General features: G+C 43.8%; 1 protein-coding gene across 11 annotated transcripts in view; it reads left to right on the forward strand.

The window, feature by feature from the left end:
- Positions 1-23057, forward strand: part of PKP4 (plakophilin 4) — a 234702-nt gene extending 211645 nt beyond the window's left edge. For 9 of the 11 annotated variants that reach the window (XM_064586573.1, XM_064586575.1, XM_064586570.1 and 6 more), the window contains 10 exons: positions 1038-1155; positions 2663-2854; positions 3054-3227; positions 7435-7585; positions 10890-11085; positions 15326-15410; positions 15534-15651; positions 18407-18535; positions 20223-20296; positions 22051-23057. In XM_064586573.1, coding sequence (XP_064442643.1) covers positions 1038-1155; positions 2663-2854; positions 3054-3227; positions 7435-7585; positions 10890-11085; positions 15326-15410; positions 15534-15651; positions 18407-18535; positions 20223-20296; positions 22051-22299 — 1486 coding nt within the window. In that variant the 3' untranslated portion in view covers positions 22300-23057. The remainder of the gene's footprint in view (positions 1-1037; positions 1156-2662; positions 2855-3053; positions 3228-7434; positions 7586-10889; positions 11086-15325; positions 15411-15533; positions 15652-18406; positions 18536-20222; positions 20297-22050) is intronic. The other 2 variants (XM_064586574.1, XM_064586577.1) reach the window with 2 other exon arrangements.
- Positions 23058-23299: the final 242 nt, after the last annotated feature.

Below are 23299 nucleotides of genomic sequence, written 5' to 3' on the forward strand. Positions count from 1 at the left end.
AAAGAAGTGAAGGGTCCTGGAGGCTTGTAAAGGAATGGAAGATGGCAGTTGTTGAGTGCTGCTGAGAAGTGACACAAGATAAAGAGCAGAGGAGGGACCATGGATGACACTGTCTCTCTGGCCCCAGAAAAATAAAGACAAAAAGAAAAATCATTTCCAAATCCCCATTATTTGGCCTAAGTTTTTACAAAATCTCAGAGTTAGCCTAGAACCCTTGTTAATAAGACATAAAATAGATCCTTAAAATTTGGTATCAATTCATGAAGGTAAACTGATATCAAAAGTTTCGATATGGGGGCACCTGGCTGGCTCAGTCGGTACAGCACGTGACTCTGGATCTCAGGATTGGGAGTTCAATTCCTACATTGGGTGTAGAGATTATTTAAAAATAAAATCTTTAAAAAGAAAAAAGTTTCAATATGGATGAGACCTAAACCTCAGGGTTTTTTATATTTGAAAAAATGAGAAAAATTATAGCATAAGCAAATGTCCATATTTAACGTGAATGGTTATACAAGAAATGACATTTCTTCTGTTCATTCAGGAAGCATTTATGACCACCAACTATAGGCAAAACATTGTAATAGGTGCAGGGGCCTGCCAGCCATGGTGGCCCAACAGGAAGCAGAGCATGTCTAGAAATAACAACCATGGCTAACAGACATTGCAGGCACTTTTCTAATTGCCTTTATATGGAGCGTCGCTTCCACACACGGACCCTATGAGGTGATCAGTATTATTCTCCCCTTTTTACATATGAGGCAACTGAGGAGGCTAGACCCCAAAACAGTCTTTAGGAGGTTAGAAAGTGGTGTGTCATAGGAGGGAGACAGAGTTCAGATGGCCCTGCTCCCTTCTGTGTGGGTGGATAATGGGGAACTGGTTACGGAGAGTTCTCACGATGTTAAAGTGTCTCCTCACACGGGATCTACATGGCTGCTGTCTTGTCCGACCTGTCAGATGGTAAGGTGAGGCTCCCTGGCTAAGGAGCGAGCTGCTCATCTCAGCGGCTCCCGTGTGTCTCTCTGCCCGTTCAGGAACCTCAGCTCCGCAGGGGAGGAAGCCAGGAAGCAAATGCGATCCTGTGAGGGGCTGGTGGACTCGCTGCTGTATGTGATCCACACGTGTGTGAACACATCCGATTACGACAGCAAGGTCAGTGCTGGCTGGCCACGAGGGCCATGATGGCAGGTGACAACAGCTGCCAGACTCTGCGTTTGGCGTGCCACTCATTCTTCCTGGAATTCTTGAGCCTTTCCTACTCATTACACTACACTCCAGATTAAGGAGAGTCTCTCTAAAAATGACAAATTAACAGGGACATGACAGTTTAAGAAAATAGCCTTAAAACCATGAAAACCAAGTGACTCCGTGTGGCCGAGGACTAAGCACAGGGTGGCAGGGTCCCGACTTTGTGGTTCTCTTGGGCTGTCACTGTGATTGTCCCTGCTACTGTTGTCTCCAGCCATGTCCCCTGTGGCTAGAATCCAGTCCATCTGTATTTGAGTATCTAGTGAATAAACATTCCGGGTCGAGGCGCCATAACCCACCAACCCCTCTGCCTTTCTAGCCCCACTGCAGGCCATAGCCCCCACCCCAGACCCACTTCTCTACATCCCCAGTCTTGCCCTTTCACCCCTCCCTCTGTTGTCCTGCTGGTTAGTCTGTTCCCAGTAGGAGCCCCTTCTGCTCCCCTCCTGTTTTCCCCATCCTAGCACAGGGCATTCTACTCATCATTTTTTAGCTGTGACAACCATCTAGGATCTGCCGCAGGAGCAGGGACTGAGGAAGGTGGCAAGAAATAGGAAGGAGGGACTAAAAGTGCCAGGAGTTCCAAGGTATGCCAGGTATTTGCTTTTCAGGATGGGCTAGATGAGGAGAGGCCTTAAGTAAGCCTTTGTGTCATAAACATGGGTCTGAGAGAGAAAAGGATGATGAGTGGTAGGCTCAGGGAGAAGGCAGGGGAAAAGTTCAAAGTGATGTACAAGTTTTTATTTGAACCTCGTTGAACCAAAAGATCTGTAGATGAAATTGAGAGGAGTAAGCAAGTTGGAAGGAGAGCTTCCTGGGAAAGAGCTGAGCTTGGCTTTAGGTGCTCTCCATGAAGTCACAGTTAGCCTCCCAATCAGAGGTGTGATACAGACTTTAAGAAGCAAAAGACCATGTACAGAAGGCAAAATGTCACAAAGAGATCATGGGACTTTCCGCAGAGGGAAGGGAGTTTGGAGATGGCTGGAAAGGCCAAAGATGCGACTTGGGGGGAGGGCCTTCCCCGGAGATGGGGTTACTCGTACCTCTTGTCATGGTGAAGACGTTTAATGGCAAGAAGGAGTGAAGTTCTGGCAACTTGGGTGCCTCTCTGCCTCTGCAGCAACTCTGAAGCAGAAACACTGGGCGTTTTCTCTGCCAGAGTCTTGCACATTTTAATCAGCACGAAATCAGATCCGCAGATGTAGTTTGGATGGCTCTGCACTCTGTCATTTGGGTATCCCACAAAAATTCTAGAATCGTAATTCTTTCCCTAGCTTGTTTCAGGTTCCCATAAGTAAAAAAGCAGTTCTCTCGTATTCTACATTTACTTAAGCTCACTGCTGCTCAGTACAGAAGCATTTTGCAATAATGTGCTACGATGGTTTTAATTATACGCTGTGTTGGTTTGCAGACTGTGGAGAACTGCGTGTGCACCCTGAGGAACCTGTCCTATCGGCTGGAACTGGAGGTCCCACAGGCCCGGCTGCTGGGGCTGAGTGAGCTGGATGACTTACTAGGAAAAGAGTCTCCCAGCAAGGACTCAGAGCCAAGCTGCTGGGGGAAGAAAAAGAAAAAGAAAAAGAGAACACCACAAGAGGATCAAGTTAGCATTTTATTTGACATGAAACTCTAAGGTTTCATTTTTCTAGGAGTAAGAAATCACATATTTGGCAAGAAAAGAAAATTTCTCATTATACAGTTTTTCTACCTAACTCTAGCTGAATCCAGCAGAGAGGGATGTTTTCAAGTATTGGAGATTGTGTTCATTTGCTTCCATTTCACGTGTGCTCTTTGTCTTTCAGTGGGATGGAGTTGGTCCTATCCCAGGATTGTCAAAGTCCCCCAAAGGGGTTGAGATGCTGTGGCATCCGTCAGTGGTAAAACCATATCTGACTCTTCTAGCAGAAAGTTCCAACCCAGCCACCTTGGAAGGCTCTGCCGGATCTCTCCAGAACCTCTCTGCTGGAAACTGGAAGGTATGATGTCCTCCGGGGGTCCACACTTCTTTCCATCTGTGCAGCCAGACCAGCAATGATGGTGAAAGGGACCCAGTTGTTAGGACAAAAGCGGGGGGCGATAGCAGTTGGCTCTAGGCTCAGAGATGAATGTGACACAGCCCTTCCTGTACAAACTGAAGGCTAGCAAGAAAAATATACAGATCAAGAAGATACAGTGTAGGATATGTGGTACACACGGGATATGTGTACTGTGGGATCTTAAAAGAGGACATCTAACCCAGCCTGGCAGTTTTGAGAAAGGCAAAGAGGGGAGCCAAGTAGGGAAGGTTTCCTGGAGAGATGGTGCTGCCCAAATGGAATCTTTCAATGAGCCGAAGTAAGGCAGCAGCGTTTGAGGTTAGAGGTGTAGAGGGAGTGATCCAGAGAAAGGGACAAGAGAAGAAATGCCTTGAGGTAAGAAAAGGACAGTGTGGTGGAGACCACAGGATGGGTGCTGGGCATCAAGGGCAGCGCGAGCATGGCCCGGGTTGGACCAGGCATTGTAGATAGGCCTGACGGCCAAGCATCAGGAGCTGGGATATGACCTGCAGACCAGAAGGGCCACTAAAAGGGGTTAAGCAGATAGGTGACACAGATGTGGATACTTGTGCTGCGGTGCAGAAGATGAATTCACAGAAGAGGAGAGTAGAGACTGGGATTCTGTGCTGAACATGCCAGGGGCCTGAGTTAGTGCTGAGCTAGGGCAGCGCTTGCCGGGGAGAGGGGCCGCTGGTCCTCTCTCGGACGCTTACAGAACATACCTATGGCAAAAGTTACCACATCTCCTTAAAGGTGTATGACTTCTTTATGAAAATTGAAAGTGGTTTCCTACTGTTACCACTGTAAGAGGTTCTCAAAACTTAAACATCATCTGCCACCTTCCCAGACAATCATTTTCTGAAATATTTTCAACCTCTAAATATTTCCTGACAAGTATATTTTTTTTGTTTCAAGATTTTATTTAAATTCTAGTTAGTTTTAACACATAGTGTAATACTGGTTTCAGGAGTAGAATGTAGTGATTCATCACTGACATGTAACACCCAATGCTCATCCCAGCAGGTGTCCTCCTTAATGCCCATCACCCATTTAGCCTATCCCCGCCTCCCCTCCAGCAACCCTCAGTTTGTTCTCTATAGCTAAGAGTCTCTTATGTTTTGCCTCCCTTTTTTTATCCTTCCCCTATGTTCATCTGTTTTGTTTCTTAAATTCCACATATGACTGAAATCATATGGTATTTATCTTTCTCTGACTGACTTATTTCACTTAGCATAATACACTCTAGCTCCATCCATGTCATTGCAAATGGTAAGATTTCATTCCTTCTTATGACTGAGTAATATCCCATTGTGGTGTGTATGTGTGTGTGTATACATATATATATATATATACCACAACTTTTTTATCCATTCATCAGTCGATGGACATTTGGGCTCTTTCTATAGTTTGGCTATGTTGATAAAGCTGCTGTAAACATCGGGGTGCCTGTGCCCCTTTGAATCACTATTTTTGTGTCCTTTGGGTATATACCTAGTAGGGTGGTTGCTGGGTCATAGGGTAGTTCTATTTTTAACTTTTTGAGGACCCTCCATAATGTTTTCCAGAGTGGCTGCACCAGTTTGCATTCCCACCAACAGTGTACACAGAGGGTTCCCCTTTCTCTGCATCCTCCCCAACATCTGTTGTTTCCTGTGGTGTTAATTTTAGCCATTCTGACAGGTGTGAGGTGGTATCTCATCGTGGTTTTGATTTGTATTTCCCTGATGATGAGTGAGGTTGAGCATCTGTTGGCCATTTGTATGTCCTATTTGGAAAAATATCTTTTCATGTCCTCTGCCCATTCTTAACTGGATTATTTGTTTTTTGGGTGTTGAGTTCGATAAGTTCTTTATAGATTTTAGATACTGACCCTTTATCAGATACATCATTTACAAATATCTTCTCCCATTCCGTAGGTTGCCTTTGAGTTTTCTGACAAGGGTATTTTAGTAGAGTTATTATAATGCTTGTTTTTGGCTACTTCCTCCACCACCACCTCCCAAAAGGAGGATCTTCTGGCCACTGTATTATCCATGAGAGTGAAAAGCATCGGTCAGGCTAGGTGTGGTTTGTTTCGTGCAGTCAACTGCTATAATGAATGTATACAGATATTTATGGCCTAGTGCTAAGCCAGCACGGTTATTTTGTTATTGTTGTTCTTAATTAACATGCTAATAGCTCAGCATCTAAGTGCTGGCTCTGGAGCCAGACCCCTTGGTTTTGAATCCTGGCCCTTCCACTTATTAGCTAGGGGTCTTGGATCTTTCCATCCTATCTCATGAGGTGGTTGTAAGAGCTAAATGAGATAATAAATTTTTAAAAATTAAAAAAAAGAAAATGAAGGACCTAGGACAGTGTGTGGCACATAATTATTCATAAATATTTATGTTGGTGACCCAGTGTTCGCATCCAGTTTCTTGTGACCCAAGAGATACATTTGATGACAATAAAAAAGACAGTAATTGAAATAGATGTGATTTGAGTTGTGTTTAATTTCACCTCTGGAGTCATTTAGTGAATGAAAGTTAGATGGCAAGCTCATTTAAAATATAAATACTATATTAAAATCATTTCAAAAGTATCTAAAATAATAAATCAAAATATTAGATCCTTATTAAGAAAACAAGATACAGATGTTGTCAAGTCAGGAGCTATTTTGGGAGTGGTGATGACTATAGTGCCCCCGAAGGGAAACACTCTGGGCTGGGCTGGGCTGGGCTGGGCTGGGCCAGGCCAGGTGGTCTCCAGGTGAGACAGGTGTTGGCTCTGTCCTTGCAGATTTCAGAGAGAAGTTGAGAAAGCTGCCTGGGTGCTTTACTCTGTAGAAAGTCATATATTCCATTTCCTTGCACCCCCCCCCCATAGATTTCATTTGATTTAGAAAATAGGAGTATTTGGGCGCCTGGGTGGCTCAGTTGGTTAAGCGACTGCCTTCGGCTCAGGTCATGATCCTGGAGTCCTGCATCGGGCTCCCTGCTCGGCAGGGAGTCTGCTTCTCCCTCTGACCCTCCCCCCTCTCATGTGCTCTCTCTCTCATTCTCTCTCTCAAATAAATAAATAAAATCTTTAAAAAAAAAAAGAAAGAAAATAGGAGTATTTGGTTCATATGAAGAATGTTAATAGGATCTTTGAAATGCATCTCTTCCTCTTACTTGCATTATTAAAGTAATCTATTCTGTTGGTATTCAAGAAACTGAGTGGTCAATCATATATTTTAATGTTCAGAATAATACAAAAGGCTTGGCTGATCTTTGTCCTCACGTCTTGACCACAGCAGGAAAGTATTAGATACTTTATGAGCAACATTTTTCAATTATCCTAAATTTTGAAAAACAGTTTGCATTGGTAAAAAATGTCAATAAAAACTCAAAACATAATTAAAGACCCAATTTTCAAATGCTCCTTTTTTTTTTTTTTTGGTTATTTCCCTGATGACTTAGCTAGCGTTCATTTCCAATTCAAATAGTACACACGCTGACTCGCTGAACAGACTTGCCTCATAGCCATAAAAGAATTTCTTGACTATGAATTTAAAAAAGAAGCAGCAAACTAATCTTGCATAAGAAAGCATTTTGCACACAAATATACTTTTTCACCAGTCTGTATGAATTATAGATGCTCAATGTTTCTGGAGAATTCCTTTTCTTCTGAGGCAAAGGCTTTTTTTCAGTCAATCTCTTTGAAAGGTTACTGAACTCTAAATATTGTTGCAGAGAATACAGGAAAAGAATGTACTGATGGAGACAGGTTCTCCTATAATGTACACTGATCAGTTACCATTTCTGCCATCCTATTTATAGCCTCTGGACCTGGCATGGGGCCAATTGCAGAGAAGACCCAAGATCCTTCCTTAATCATGTTTACGTATCTGAGATAGAAAGCAATCACTGCCTTCTCTTTTCTGCACAAAAATATATGGCAGATGGTGGTTTGAGATTTTTAGGCTTTAGGATTTCTTTTTAAATCAGTCATCCTAGCCTGTCTTTATCCCTAACTATAGTTTTTTCTTTACTGACACCACAGATTTAATTTCTGATTGAAAAGAAAACATTTTTAATCTTATTAGTTTATCTTCTGGAAACACATCTTTTTTAGGTGGCAGTAACTTCTGAGAGTTGAACTACTATTGGTTTGTTTTACTCACTAGTTTGCAGCATACATCCGGGCGGCTGTCCGCAAAGAAAAAGGTCTGCCCATCCTTGTAGAACTTCTGAGAATGGATAATGATAGAGTTGTTTCTTCGGTGGCAACTGCCTTGAGGAATATGGCGCTAGATGTTCGCAACAAGGAGCTCATAGGTATGTTCTGGTGACAAGGTAAGGTAAGTTATAAAGAAAAAGTAACTACATTTATAAAACTAGGGGTGCCTGGGTGGCTCAGTCAGCTAAGCATCTGACTCTTGATCTCAGCTCAGGTCTTGATCTCAGGGTCGTGAGTTCAAGCCCTGTGTTGGACTCCACACTGGGTGTGGAGCCTACTTTAAAAAAAAAAAAAAAAAAACTCTTGATTTATAAAAATATGACATTTAAAATGATCAGCAACTGAGTTCTGCTCTCTGGTTTCTTGGCATATTTGTGTACCCTTCGTGCTGTCTGTCCTTTGTGACTATTCCTTTTCAGCAAGAGGCAAGCTCATTAATTAAACATTGATCAGGGAAGGAAAATTTTCAAAAAAGGTAGCAATTTCAGTTATACATTACAACACTGCTTGATAGATTTGGTGTGTCTGTTTCCCAAGAGAGGTTCATTTCCTGAGCAACAAAAGAAGTTAATTCTCACTTTCTGATTTTTGAGACTGATATCTGCTAATTTACCAACACTACCATGATCTAAATAAAAAAAGAAATTACATAAATGGTTTGTTACTTTTCCCTAGTGTTCATGCTCAGGCAGAACCACTGTCACAAGGCCCATTTCCCCCCCAGGGCAGGGTCAGAACTAGACCAAAGCAAGTGAGGCACATAGGGTATAAAATGGTAGGAGGCACCCACCCACAGGGCTGTCCCAATGTAAGGTTGGCATTTGCAGGAACCTGACACTGAGCACCTCTTCAAGTTTGACACCCTCGGCAGCTTAGTTTGCTTGCCCCCAAGGCAGTTGCCACACTCAAGCAGAGTATAGGGTAGAGGAAAGATCAGAGACTCTCCAGTTGACCTCAAGTTAAACCCTGGATCTGCTTCTCACTGGCTGGGTAACCTGGGGTGTCCTGTGGTGAGCCCACCCAGCTTCGGGTCTTTCATCTAAATTTGAAAACTCTTCCTCAACCCTATCTCTGAAAGGGAGCCGACCACCTTGCTGTCCTTACCACGGGTTTGCCGTGCATATCAAATAAGAGGATGAAGCAGCGCCGAGCTCCACGCCAGCCCCATGGCTGATGACAGGCCAGGAGAGAGGGAGGGGGGAGATTTGACAGGATCTTATGTGGATTAGTGAATAAGTATTGAACTCCTTAAAATATGCCTACCCTGGGGCAGGGTCGGCGGGGGAGACAAAGAACAGGGCAATAGTATTTACCTTAAAGAGTTGCTGTGAGGATTCACTGTGGCATCTTACATGAAAGCTCCTACACAGTGCCTGGCAGAATTGCTATTTTAAATTATCACCCAGCTTAACCTGCTCTTAACACACCATTCCTTTGAGCCAAATTGTCCCCCATGGAGAGAAGAGGAGCTTCTTCCACACCCTGTTCATACAGTCCAGCTGGTGCCTGATGCCAGTATGCTTTATAACTCTTAGTTCCCACACGTCCTTGAGAGAAATCCTTTAGGTCCCTAAAGAGATTTTTTAAGTTATTTTTGTTACATCCATAGTGTTTGAATTTCTTGTAAGAAGCACATATAGTTTGGGAATTCTTAATGCTAAAAAATAAAGGGTTGACAGCATATGATGACATAAGGCCTATCATGCCACAGCGGGGAGGGGACACAGGTGCAAAGGTGTGGGGCTGGTGGCACTGAGTGCCAAGACCTCTGGGCAGGAGGAACGTGTATGAGAGTCCTGGCCTTCTCTCAGTGCGTCCCTGTGTTTTCTGTGAGGGTCCTGACCCACTTGTAAACTTTCACGAGCATTTTCTCTCTCCACCTGTGAGCATATTTGTACCCAGCTGGAGCACTCTTAAATGGTTTCATAAATCACTTTCTTATTTTTCTATAAAGTTCCTTTCTTTCCTGAGGGCTAAGCCCCTCCCAGATTCAGTATTCGACCCTAATTCACTCAGCACCTCTGTTCCAAAGAACCATCCCCCTTCTTGGACCCCTTAACTCTGCTCATGTCCATCACCAGCACTAGCAATGGACTTCCTCTTCAGAGCCATTTTTTACAAGGAAACAAAGTTTTGTCACTTTACAAAAGTTACTACAGATACTCAGCTGAGTTGGACCAGCCCAGCTGTCTAGAGCTGCAGGATCTGAGGGGACCATCAGGTTCACTCGCAGACACAGTGAGCTGCCTTATCCCAATCTCAGGGGGCAATTTAAAGTTGTGCCTTAGCAAAATGACGAACTGTGTGTCATGGACATTTTGGTTTTCCGTGAGTATTCAAAATCACCAGTGCTAAATTCCATCTGTTCTAAAAACCACATTTATCTTCTGGCTTATAATGTCAACATTGTTTTTCTACTATTCGCAACAGTGTTCACTGTGAGTAAGCCAAAGCCTTCCCTTTGAAATGCTGTAAATTATGCAGCGTGTAGTCAAGGCCTGTATTCTACTGCTTACCATTGTATATAAATAGGACTTCAATAAAAACCCCATTTTGTATCCACTCAATTATTAGCATAGAAAAAAAAAAATAAGAAAATATTTACTTGAGCTTTAGTTCATTTCTTCTGTGTGTTGTGCAATTATTCTAGTTTGTCAGTTGGTAATTAACATTGAACAAGCTAGAGATATTTTGGTTTTAGAGAGAAGTAAGAGAAACTGAGTATCTGTAAAGAAATGCTTCAATAGCTAGGGGGCTCCCCAGCCTTGGCCTGTCAAGAACTCTATTATCATTGCATCATTCCTACCTGATAACGTAGCCATCATTTTAATTCCAAATGTCACTTGTGTCTGGTTAAAAGAAACTAACATGTTATCACTATTGATGTCGGATCAGCTGGTATTTACCTTTAACTTGATAAAAATGGGTAATGGTACCCAGTTCACAATTTAAGACCCAGAGAGATTTAATGAAAAGAATTGTGTAGCAGCTTTACTTGGTCCATCTTTAAAACTTATTCAAAGATAAGTCTTTAAAAGCTTTAAGAGGTGTTCAGGTATTTTTGATACATAGGAATTCAATTGAGAATAAAACTGTTACCATTTCTTTATTTCTCACTGTTAATGAAAATAGTTCAACTATAGCAACTTGATTGGTATACCCAGTTTTATACACTGACTTGCATTTTCTTTCAGTGGCTTGTTTTATAGACCAATCATTTCTTCAAGTGGCATTGTAATAAACATTAACTTTCCCCCTACAGTTATAATATTTGTCACTTTCTATTTTGCCACGTTATTGTCTTCTGAGGTTATGTTTTTAAGAGAGAACTCACTGTCAGCATCTTTCAACAGCAACAATAACAAAAACTGAAAGTGGAATGAAATCTTTTGCATTTGGCAGGTAAATATGCCATGCGAGACCTGGTCAACCGGCTTCCCGGCGGCACCGGCCCCAGTGTGCTGTCTGATGAGACCATGGCGGCCATCTGCTGTGCTCTGCACGAGGTCACCAGCAAAAACATGGAGAACGCCAAAGCTCTGGCCGACTCAGGGGGGATAGAGAAGCTGGTGAACATAACCAAGGGCAGAGGAGACAGGCAAGTGCAAGGAGATGGAGCGCGAGGCTCTTATTAGGATTGTCCTGTGATAAGGGCCTTTGAGAAGGATATTTCCTACTGGAAAGGATTTATTCCTGCATTTCTTACACACCAATAAGCTAAAGAGTCTCCACCAATTAAAACCTGTTTTATTGAGAAGGGGCATTTGCAGTCATGTGGCCCCTTTTTGGATATTTACTTGGTTCTAACATCCCTACATTCATTTTTGTCTCTAAAGCCATGTTTGCTTGTGCTGACCCTGGGAAGAATTAGAAATACTATGATGAGGAACATCTGCGGGCACCTTCCCTTTCACCTTTGACTCTACTCCAAACTCTAGGGCCTGTTCTGCAAGAACATCTTATTGAATCCTCAGTTCTGGGACTGATTCCTCTGCCAGTTGCCCAAAAAGTATTAAAATCACTGCTCTGAGCAGGGCCTGCTGTGTGGCCTCAGGATGTGCCCTGGGCTGGGATTATACATCTTCCTTTGCTTCTGGGTGACACCTAAGTGATGAAGCAGCAGAAGTAGGGATTAGAGGGGCGCCTGGGTGGCTCAGTCATTGGGCGTCTGCCTTCGGCTCAGGTCATGATCCCAGGATCCTGGGATCAAGCCCCGCATCGGGCTCCCTGCTCCGTGGGAAGCCTGCTTCTCCCTCTCCCTGCTTGTGTTCCCTCTCTCGCTGTGTCTCTGTCAAATAAATAAATAAAATCTTAAAAAAAAAAAAAAAGAAGAAGTAGGGATTAGAGAATTGGTGGCAAAAATAAAAGGGTTTTTTGTTTTGTTTTGTTTTGTTTGTCACAGAGCTATAGCAGTTGACTATAAATTTGCCTTAGTATCAGATCAAAGGATCCTTCAAGGAAGTGGGAAGTAGGGCTGTTTGGAGCCTTTTCAATACACAGGATAGCAGCCACCTAATCCATAAAATGGCACCTGTCTCCCCACTCTCCACCCCCTTTCCCTGCTCTGTTCTCCTTCACAGCACTGATTAACCCCTAACATGTTATTTAGTGTTTTCTCTGGTCTCTGGCTCCCCCAGTAGCAGAGACTTTGTCTTTTCTTCACTGCTGTACCCTCTACATAGAGAACAAAACCTGACCTATAAGAGATGCTCAGATGGTATTTATTACTTGGCTGAGTGACAGTGCTAGAACTCACATTATTTCTTGTCTAATCTTTTACAGGAATTAGACATTCTAAAAACCCCATTTTGTAGGAATTTCTAAAATAGAAGAATAATGTAGCAAAGCATATTCTCATCCCCCAGAAGTCTCACCTATCAACATTAACCATATTTCCTTTCAGTCCTTTTTTCTTCTGTATCTTTTTAATCTCATTAGTAATAAATGCACACACACCTTTTTATTTCAGAGGAAATGAAATGTTACAGATAAAGCTAAGGTAACCATAATCACTTCTTGTGCTCTTGAAATTTCATTAAAGGGCCTTCATTTGTGAAAGGCATAAGAAGAAGCTAAGAGACATTCTGAACCAGTGCCAGAACTTCTCTTTGTATATTTAAAAAAAAAAAAAAGTTCTCATCCACTGTAATCTTTTTTCAAAACAAGAGACTCGGAAAGTCCTGGATCAACTCAGGTTGGCCTCTGAACACACGCCGGCCTTCCCCTCGGAGTCATTCACCAAGTCTCCGGCCCACCCGCGGTGTGCTACAGCGGCAAGTGGGCCACACGGCAACCCCTGCCCCCCAGTAGCTCACATTCCCGGGTGAGGTAGATGAGGTACCAGTGAGTAAGAAACGCCGCCCGTCAGACACAGACGGAGCAAATACTAAAACTGGGAAAGGTGGTAAGGAGGAAGCGGAGGGCCGTGTGTAGTGGACTGTGGGGGCTCAGCAGGTGTAGAGCACGTCAGGAAGAGCTGGGGGGGGGGGGGGCGCATAACCAGACATGTAGGACCCTGTGAGTCCGTGTAAGGACTTTGATTTACTCAGAGGAGAACCGAAAGCCACTGGAGATTGTTCAGCAGTGGGGGGACACGGTCTGACTTCCCTTAAAGGGGTCATCGTGACTTGACAAACCTTCCCTTCCACCAGGTAGAGACTAATTAGGTGGCAACAATTGTAGCAGTGAAGAAGTGGTCGATTCCGACATGGCTGAAAGAGGCAGTGGAATTTGCTGAGGGATCAGGTGAGCAGCAGGAGAAGAGGAAAATGTCAAGGATGACCCCAGGGTCTTTGGCAAAAGAGACCACAGGATGAATTGCACTCACCAACATGGGGAAGCCTGCGGGAGCAGGTTTTTTAGGGAAGACCAGGTGTTTATTTTGGACCTATGACATTTGAGACGTCTGTTAGACATCCACGTGCAGTGTATGGTCAGCAGTAGAATACACTTGAGTTCAGGATAGAGGTCCAAACTAGAAATATAAATTTGGGAGTCATTAATGTATAAATGGCATATTTAGAAAAGTGAAATAGGCTGAGATGAATAAGGAAGAAAATGTAGATGGAGAAGAAAAGAGCTTCAGGGCTTATGGCTAGAGGCCAAGGAAATGAGGAGCCAGCAAAAGAGCGCGAGAAAAGTAGCCAGAGCGTTCAGAAAAGGACGTATTGGAAGCCAAGGGAGGAAGCGTTAAGGGTGAGAACATGTCACATGCTTCTGCTCGGCCAGGCAGGATGAGGACTGAGACTTGTCCTGTTGCACACTACCGATGTCACACATTGCAGAGAAGATGAGAAATCGAGGATGAGAATCAGAGTTAGGAGAATAGGTAACTCTTCTGAGGACTTGTGCTGCAGAGGGGAGCACAGAAACATCTTTGCTTTTCTCAGCGTTAGCTTCCTACTGACAGGATCCGTCTCTGCAGACACCTAGCCTAGCTGTTTGTATCAAGGTGTATGTATCGCTGGCACAGTCCTGCTTGTCGAGTGTCGTGTCGTAGTCCCTGGAGCCAGTGTCCTTCCCTGCCTCCTGGCCGCCTGGCACTGACAGGCGGGGGATATGAACACCAGCAGCGCGCTCGGGACCCGGCTGAGAACGGCGTGGTTGTGAGGTGTGAAGGCCCTGCAAGGCCATCCTGGGTGTCAGAAATTTCATCTCTGTTCTTTTTTTTTTTTTTTTTTTTTTTTTTTGAGGTATCTCCTTGCTCTGTGGTCCATTTTGAAAATATAAAATTTAGAAGCGCTTTGAGTGCGTTGGTCTGACGCGGTTCTACCCTTGACTCATGAGGAACACTAAGAGGGGGTCTTGGGTGGGAGGTGGTGGTGCAGACGGATGCAGAAATGCCCGACCTCTAGGAACAGACTGTGCCGCCCCAAACTTGCCCTGTACTCCGTCCTTGCTGAAGCCCTTGGAATCACTGCACCCCATATCCTGTTGTTTGGGGCAAAGAGAGAGCACTTCCCGTCTGCTCGCCTTGCTGCTTCTCCCTTTCATGAGAGTTTAACTGGGGAGATAAGAAGAGGAAATCAGATTTTAGACCCTGTGATACACATTTGAAGTCAAATTTTCAGTGCTGCAGAGGTATTCCATTATCCTACGGCTGACTCCCAAGCGCTGATGCACCCCTGATGTGGTGATCTGGGGGCCTGTGCTGAGGCACGAAGCTACCCTTCTCTCTTAACTTACGCCAAGGCCACTGAGTGAGCGGAGCAGCTCCCGAGGTGAAAAGCAGTGACTCATGGTCAGCAGTGCTTGAACAGAACGCCAGTATTCAGCAGATGTCTTCAGAGAGGAGAACTGACAACCAACCGTACTTCCCACATTGAACGTTAGGGCCCAGATGTACATTTGTTTACGGAGAGGCGTAAATGATGAGAAGGCAGTGCAGGTGTTTATATGAAGACCTACTAATGGGGGGGAAACAAATTAACTTGGGAGGGTCCTCTGACACTCAGGATGCACGGCCACAGTTGCATTAATCCCAAAGCCCCAGCAAGGTCAGCCCCTTGGTAGATATGGGGGGGCAGGGGAGGCTAGGGGCTGACAGCTGAAAGAGGCCCCCAGTTCAGAGAGTTACTGCTCGTCCCAGTCACAGCCTCTCACCACAGACTTGACTTCCTGAGAGCCTCACTTTGGTCCTTGCCACCCTGGCCAGCCCTGAACTTGGCCAACTCCCAGGTACACCTGATTTCCTCAGTTGTGTTTTCCAGCAGCGGCGCCTGTGCCCTCTGGTCCTTGGAGAGAGGGCCTCTTGGCCGCCGGTTTGCAGCCTGAATCTCTGCGAGTGGGGCCTGAGGCTGCGCCGCCCACATTCATTAACATCTTCGCTGTCTCCCTAGATCATCTCTGAAAGTGGTGAAGGCAGCAGCCCAGGTCTTGAATACATTATGGCAATATCGGGACCTCCGGAGCATTTATAAAAAGGTAACTTACAAGAATAGCTCTGGCATAATTAGCATTCATCAGAGCACACATTCGTAATCATTTATTGTAATGAAATGTCATTATTCATTTTGAGAGGTTTCTTTTTCTCTTTTAACTCCACAGGATGGGTGGAATCAGAACCATTTTATTACACCTGTGTCGACGTTAGAGCGAGACCGATTCAAATCACATCCTTCCTTGTCTACCACCAACCAACAGATGTCACCCATCATTCAGTCAGGTCAGTGGGCAAACTGCACTCCTTCGTGAGAACATTTGTGTGACAGACGTTATTTTTCCAGCCAGAAAAGACTGAACATAGACGATTAAGCCTGTCACCTCCAAACACTTAGGAGGTGTATTTGCTCTTCGAGCCAAGAGCCTTCTTTGGGAATTACATGCCATTGTAAACCACAGACCCACGTTCCTCCTTCCATTTTAAAAGTTTATGCAAGTTTACACATAAATGTATCCCAGGGCCCTCCATCCCATCTCCCCCAAGATTCTGCTTCACTAGGTTTGAGAAGGGGCTTGGGACTCTGTGTTTGACAGACTGGCCAGGCAATGTGGATGCAGGAGTGGAGGCGCACACTTTGAGAACCACCAGTTACGCTTGAAAACAGCTGCCCTGCCTGCCTACTGGCCATAAGTTTGGAATCTCCTCCAAAGTGATTTTTTAGTTTTCTTGGTGAGAACTCTTAGAAGCAGGGTCCTTTAGACATCATCTTATTACCTGCGTTCTGGGGGAGCTACAATCTTCTGCACCTTCCTCCTTCCCAGTTAAACCTCCATCCCCGGGCTGTATTCCAGAACCTTCCACCCCATCCCCCACCCCCACATCCATGACCCATGGGAACAGGCCCTACAGGTGGGTTTGCAGGGATTCCCTTTGATTTGTAAGTTGGGAATCTTGGCAACCACACTACCTACTTACTAGTGTCTAATTTGGTAGAAAGAATGTTCTGAGACTCAGACTGGGAGGGATTATTTTGTTTTTTCTTAAGACTTTATTTATTTGAGAGAAAGAGTGCAAGAGAGAGAAAGCACGAGAAGGGGAAGGGTCAGAAGGAGAAGCAGACTCCCCGCTGAGCCAGGAGTCTGATCAGGACGCGATCCTAGGACTCCCATCCCCGGAACTCCAAGATCATGACTTGAGCCGAAGGCAGACACTTAACCACCCATGTGCCCCCAGACTGTTTTTTATATGTAAGGGCAGAATATTACTACCAAGTCAAGTTAGTCCTATAAATTTAATTCTTAGCTAAATGAAATAGGAAAAGTAATATCTTTTTTTATTCGGCTTTAAACCCCCCCATTCTGACATAGAAATATTATCTGTTGTATTCAACTGTCCCACTGCTGGCAGTCTTATTTCTCATGTGGACAAATGTGGCCAGAAAGACAAATATAGGACTGGCCGTTCTTGCCACATAATTGGATGTCTCCACTAGGATTTTTTAAAATTATCTGTGCCTACTGCGTATGGTGTATATTTTTATCTTAGTTTTTAAATTATGAGTTGTTTTCTTCAAAGAGACTTGTGGTTGGTTTTTGACATCCTTGCTGAGCTCCCAGGTGTAGCCTGAGGCTGTCTTCTTTTATAAAAATGCTCAGAATCCTTCAGGGACTCAGAAATAGGGGTGTCAGGGGAAACAAGAGATTTGGCTGCTCAACAAAAGGCATATGTAGTACAGGCAAAAGAATAATTTCAGACAGATGAGGGCGTAGTTACTAAGCAATGAACTTATTTTGAGGACCTCATATATACACACTGGACAAGGTTGATGAGCCCATCCAAGTTCCCGGATTCTGTTTCAGAGGTAAGATAGAATTCATACTTGTTGCTCCAGTTATCCTAAGGGCTAATCCTCCATCTCTCAGCATTAATGTAGTATCAGCTTACTGGCACTTCTGATGCCTTGCTAATGTCCTTGTGGGAGGTGGGTGGGCACGTTCTTTGTCCTCCTGCCTTCTAGAAAGTAAACAAGGTGAGTAGCACACAGACACTGCCCATGCACGCTCACCTTTGTGGAACACACTGCAACCCTATGTCAGTAAAGTGACCTTTTAGGGAAAAATATTTCAGCGTCGGTCTGCATCCGAAAGCATCAAGGTATGCCGAACCACTGGTGGCAAGGTTTGGGGGCCGCTGCTTTCAAGTGGATCAAGTGAATAAGTGACCACTTTTATTTATAATTAACTTTAGTGCAAGCAAGATGACTTTTTAATGAGAAAAAAGATGTGTCATGCTTTCCTTCTGTGCAGAAATGCTCAAAAGGAGACCTATGGATAGAGACGTTATTATTAAATATTTGGCTCAAACTGGGATAAAAAAAATTGGGGTTTTGTGAGGCTCGGCTTGTTAGCATTGTGAACTTCTTGAGAAGCAAGGCTTACTGGGTTTACAAAATTTCCCTGACAGCTGATCACCATAAAAAGAATTACAAATTTTATGGGCTGGGCACTGTTATTCAAACACATTTAGAGATGGAGATATTTTTGAAATAATTAAAAATCAAAATATGCCATAAAACACCTATTTACTAAAGAGCTGTACATAAAGGATAAAAGATGGGTGTTTTATACGCAACAGAACTGAGATCATAAAATAGCAACTGTAACTCTTAGGTGGCTAATAAGTTATTCTCACTCAATTGTAAAGACCTGTTGGGAGTCCTGGAGGCCCACCACTGAGGAAGCTGCGTGGTTTCTGCCTTGCGCCCCTCTCTAACCAGGCGGCCCACAGGGGAAGCTCTGGGAGGGCGGGCCACGCTGGCTCGGGTTCTCGCAGCAGCGGGTCTGAGGGTCACCTTCCTGGTCCTCAGCACTGGCTGCTCTTCAACTCACAGTATCTCTGAGAGCTGATTTTTAGCACCAGCTGCGTGGCATTTCTAATTGCTGACCTTTATTTTTCCAGAGAGGATTTTGCAGAGACACTGACAGTCTGCTTTCTCTTTCTTCTCCTTTCTCTCTCCCTCCTCTGCCTCTCCCTTCAGTCGGCAGCACCTCCTCCTCACCAGCACTGTTAGGAATCAGAGACCCTCGCTCTGAATACGATAGGACCCAGCCACCTATGCAGTATTACAATAGCCAAGGGGATGCCACACATAAAGGCCTGTACCCTGGTAAGACGCCAGCTGGGTATGTGATAGAGTATCTCGAAAAGCCACTCGTTTCCAGGCACCCCGCCAGCGGCCTGGGAAGTAGCCCATGCCTGTATTGAGACGGTCCCCCAGCAGCCGACCACGGTCCAGTCTGTCCATTTCCTGCTTCCGGGGCTGTTGCCTTTTCCGCTTGTTTTAAGCAAAACAAGCTAAGGTAGTGGCCTAGTGACCACAAATAAAAAGAGCACGGTATCCAAGAGAGGTGGTTTCTGGCTTTCCCCCAGTGCAGTCCCTTTGCTCTGCTCCCTTCCCGTCCATGCAGTGTCTCCCTGTGTTTCCCCTGTGTCAGAACTGAGTTCTGGGATGCTTTGCAAGGCCACATCTCCTAGACTGGCTCATCTCTTAAATTCAAACCTGAGAATGGAGATCAATTTCATTTACATTTTCATGGAAAAGAATTTGAATGAATAACAAAATGTATAATGTGATTCTTCCCGGAGTGATTATATTTTAAGAACAAAAATGATGTTGCATACTATTCATATTTTTATGTCATTCAGAAACCTGGGCATCTAATTCACGTGAAGGATGCCAGCCCGAAGAGTTACCAAGATCTCATATTGTCCCCATTCTCAACTCTCTGGCAAATTATAACTGCTCGAGAGGTTTCAAATAAGGGTGTGACTGAGCTACCACAAAAGAGTACTCTTTCCTCAAAAAAACCTATTTATTAAAAAGAAATAAAAGCTGGTGGCAATTTAACAACTGCTGGGGGAGCCGTCTCAGTTGTGCTGTTGTCTTTGAAAATGTGATTTCACAGGACTGTTTACTAGTCGTCTATTGTTACTATGGCAATTAATAGCTCAGAAAATTGCAGATGCTACATTTCAAACACCGAGCTCTTTGCAAAGGAACTGCACCAACTGAAGTGCATTGTTGCTTCAGATTTGCAGCAGCCTGCTTTATTTTAAAGATCGCCTCTTTAGCATGCATGCCCTTCTGTATCTTCTTTGCTTGCTTCAATAAACTAATTTGCCTCAAGTATGTTTCATTTTCCTCATTAAAAAAAAAAAATCTTTGCTAGCCTAACAATAAGAGAAGGGTAGCCAATGACATCATCGGAGTCTGCTGTGGACTCTTGAAGACAACCATCTGATTATCAGATTCTTTTTGTTTCAAAATGTACTTAAAGATAGCAGATACAAGACGGTGCCTCCATGTGGCCAGACTGCTTAGAACACGCCCGTGCCTGCTTGTTCCAGGACCTGGACTTTGAATCAGAGCTCTGATTCTGAAGGCATGGAACTTGTAATGTTTCCCTTCCCCCATCCGACCCAGTGCTCTAGCTCAGAGCCCTGGAAGAGTGATGTCCCTCGGCTCAGGGAGCCAGGCTGCTGTTCAGAGCCAGCCAGGGAGACCTTTACAGGTATACACAGCTCCCCACAGTGACCAGAGGTTGAGAAGGAAACCTTTTTGGATTGGTATTGCTTTTCGGTGAAACACACACATGACTTACCTTTGCCATACCCATTATCAGCTAACAGCTAGATCCAGGGATCCCAGACCACTGCCTCTCCCGATCCCCGCTGGCACTGGGAAAGGCAGTCCCCATCAGGGACCGTACCAGCCCTAGTGCAGGGAGCCCACACAGCCTAATGGACCGGAGTGATGAGCACTAGTTTTAATTTCATAAAATATTTTCTTACAGGCTCCAGCAAACCTTCACCAATTTACATCAGTTCCTATTCCTCACCAGCAAGAGAACAAAATAGACGGCTACAGGTGAATTTGCAATATCATTTTTACAGAAGGCCGATTAGCAGGGATCGACACAGTAAGGGGTCCACGCCAGTTGACCTACCAGAGCTGGGCCAACACAGCAGGGGCCGAGGAGCTTTCTCTAGGGATCTCTGCTCCTCAGAAGCTCATCTGTGGTTTAAGCAAAGCACTTCCACAGTAGCCTCATGTGCTTGAATATTCAAATCGGTGCTGCTGAGACCACCATGCCACTGATGGGAAGCACCTGAGAAGTCTTTAACTCATATTCTTTGCCCAACAATCTCTGTTTCCCACTCCTTTTTTCTGTTAATCTCTAAATTCTCTTCCATCCTCTGGGTGGGGAAAGGTGGTAAGCATACTCCATTCTCTCATCTCATTGTTCTTTTTTGTAAACCTCATGTCCCATCTTCTTGGCTCCCTCCACATCCAAGCATCTGTGGTTTGAAAACACTTGAGTCTGTGGCCAGGTCTCCATTAGTTTCAGAAATCAAAGTGGACTCAGCCCTACCGGGGTGGACCCCACTCTCCATCAGAGTGGGGACTAATGGTGGTGGCATCCAATCTGCTTTCACGGGGGGCCTAAAATTTATAACGGTCCTTCCTGATGCCATGCCCACATTAGGTCATCTGATCTCTCCTCTTACCTTCCAATAATACATGAGCAACTGGGGTTTTCCAAACAAGCCTGTATCCTGAACTTCAGATAAGGATACTCTAAGACCGCCCTCCATTTCATCATCTTTTCTCTGTTGATGGAAGAAAAAAGAACTTCGCAAGTTATTCATAATTTATGCCACAGTTTTTAAGTCAGGAGGGAAAAAAACCTTAAAATCATAACTCTAACTTAAAAAGAATTTAGCTCTGAAATGCTTATAATGTTAGAATGAACTTAGTTCCAGAACATGATATTGATATGTACATGGTAAATTTGTTACATCTTACTAAGTGCGGGGATTTGGGCATGGTCAAGAGGGGAAACAGACATAAGAGCCATGACAGTTTTTCTTCAAACATATTTGAAGACATTAATGTGAGGTCAGAGATGAGATAAGATAACACAAAAGGAAATGGGGGCAGGGTGCCTTGAGGTGGATGCCCACATGGGTTTCACCTTGCTTCTTTACCAATCTGATTAGTCCTGGCTTGGGGAAATCTTTCCTATTTGTTCACGTGTCTCTTCCAATTTTATTATTCTGCTGCCCAGGGATTGCTTACTCCTTTAACAGTACCTCACATTTCTTTTAAAACTGAGGGATGGACTCAATCTTCATCTCTGAGGTAAATGTTTTAAAGGATGGTTCTGTACATACACAACTATCTGAAGCATGAAAATCCAACCTCCAACCAAATTCATGATGTACTACTCATGGTTCCCCTGTGTCAAAGCAAAAATCAAGGCCATCCTTTCATTGGGCATGCCCAGGTAACAGGCCCCTCCACAGCAGAGCACAGAACCGGACCTCTAGCGGGGGAAGGAGGTAGCCAGAGGCCATCTTGGGCTCTCTGGAGACAACAACTTCTACAGGCCTTAAAACAGGACTTGAGCAAACTCTGCCAGCCCACTTATAAACATAGTTTAAAGTCCTTACAATCTACTAGTAAATATACAGCGTGTACCAGAAAGAACTTTGAACCATATGTTCACAAATACTGAATACTGCTTTAAAAATACGAAGCAGGAAACCCACATTAATTTCCCTTAAACACGTATTTCCAAAAATTGCTTTGATTTATTTGCTTTTTCATTTTGTCAACAGCATCAACAGCTGTATTATAGTCAAGATGACTCCAACAGAAAGAACTTTGATGCATACAGATTGTATTTGCAGTCTCCTCATAGCTATGAAGATCCTTATTTTGATGACCGAGTTCACTTTCCAGCTTCTACTGATTATTCAACACAGTATGGACTGAAATCGACCACAAATTATGTAGACTTTTATTCCACAAAACGACCTTCTTACAGAGCAGAACAGTACCCAGGGTCCCCGGACTCGTGGGTGTAGCATCAAGATGCTCCGTGGAGGAACTCTTCTTTCTAACCTTGTTTGGGTTGAGATGAAAAATCCATCTTGCTGATTTGCTGATGAAATGTGAAAGTGAAATGAAAGGACCGAGTGAAGAGCATATTTTTTTTCTTTTTTGAGGAATTATCAGGGAAGTAAGGAAACCTTTGGGAGAGAGGACTTTCTAAGCTCTATTTAGGTGTTAGATCTAATTACTTGTAGATTCTATAGTCTGGTGAAGGTGTGGGCGATGTGATGAGAGGTTTGAGACGGGTGAAATGAGCTGAGGGATGTGTAGGTCAAATCAAATTAAAGGTGATTTTTTTAATGTGAATAAAGTTATGTTCTGATAGTTTGTACAGAAAAAAAATAATAAAATGGATGCCCTTCATGTTTTATTGCTATTACTAAATGTCAAGATTGTATGCTATTATGTCTTGTAAATTTCTTTTGTTGGTGTAAATATGGAAATGCCACATTGGTTAAGTGCCATCATTTGTAATGCAGTGTGTCATTTGAAAAGAGATTTGAAGAAAACTGGCAGCTTAGAAAACAAATGGGGAACCCAAGGAACTGTTAGCAATTAAAAACAAACGATAACATCCTTGTTTTCAACATGAATAGTGTACCTTTGAAGCACAAAGTCCAGTCTGGTATAGAAACGCCATGCCCATTCCCTGCCTCTTTCATAGGACACTTCACTGCCATTTTCTATGCACATGAAAGAAAAATAAATGTGGAAATTTCATCCTTGGAAATGTGTTCCCTGTTCTTTTTTTATTTTCTGTGTGTAATAACAGAAAAGCACGTGCTATAAATGTGAATCTAACTGCATGTTGTAAATATATCCAAGTATTATGGACTTTTCTAGTTCTATACACTTTATGAGATGGACCGTACCAAAGAATGAAACTATGACATTTCCTCCTCTTTATCTACCTTAGTATTTTTATTTGGGGGGATTTGTTTGAATCTAATGTACATTGTCTTTTTTTTTTTT

Source organism: Mirounga angustirostris, unplaced genomic scaffold (genome assembly GCF_029215605.1).
Source record: "Mirounga angustirostris isolate CCGP_5_RB_7025 unplaced genomic scaffold, mMirAng1.0.hap1 SCAF_3, whole genome shotgun sequence".
NCBI classification, from domain to species: Eukaryota; Metazoa; Chordata; class Mammalia; order Carnivora; family Phocidae; genus Mirounga; species Mirounga angustirostris.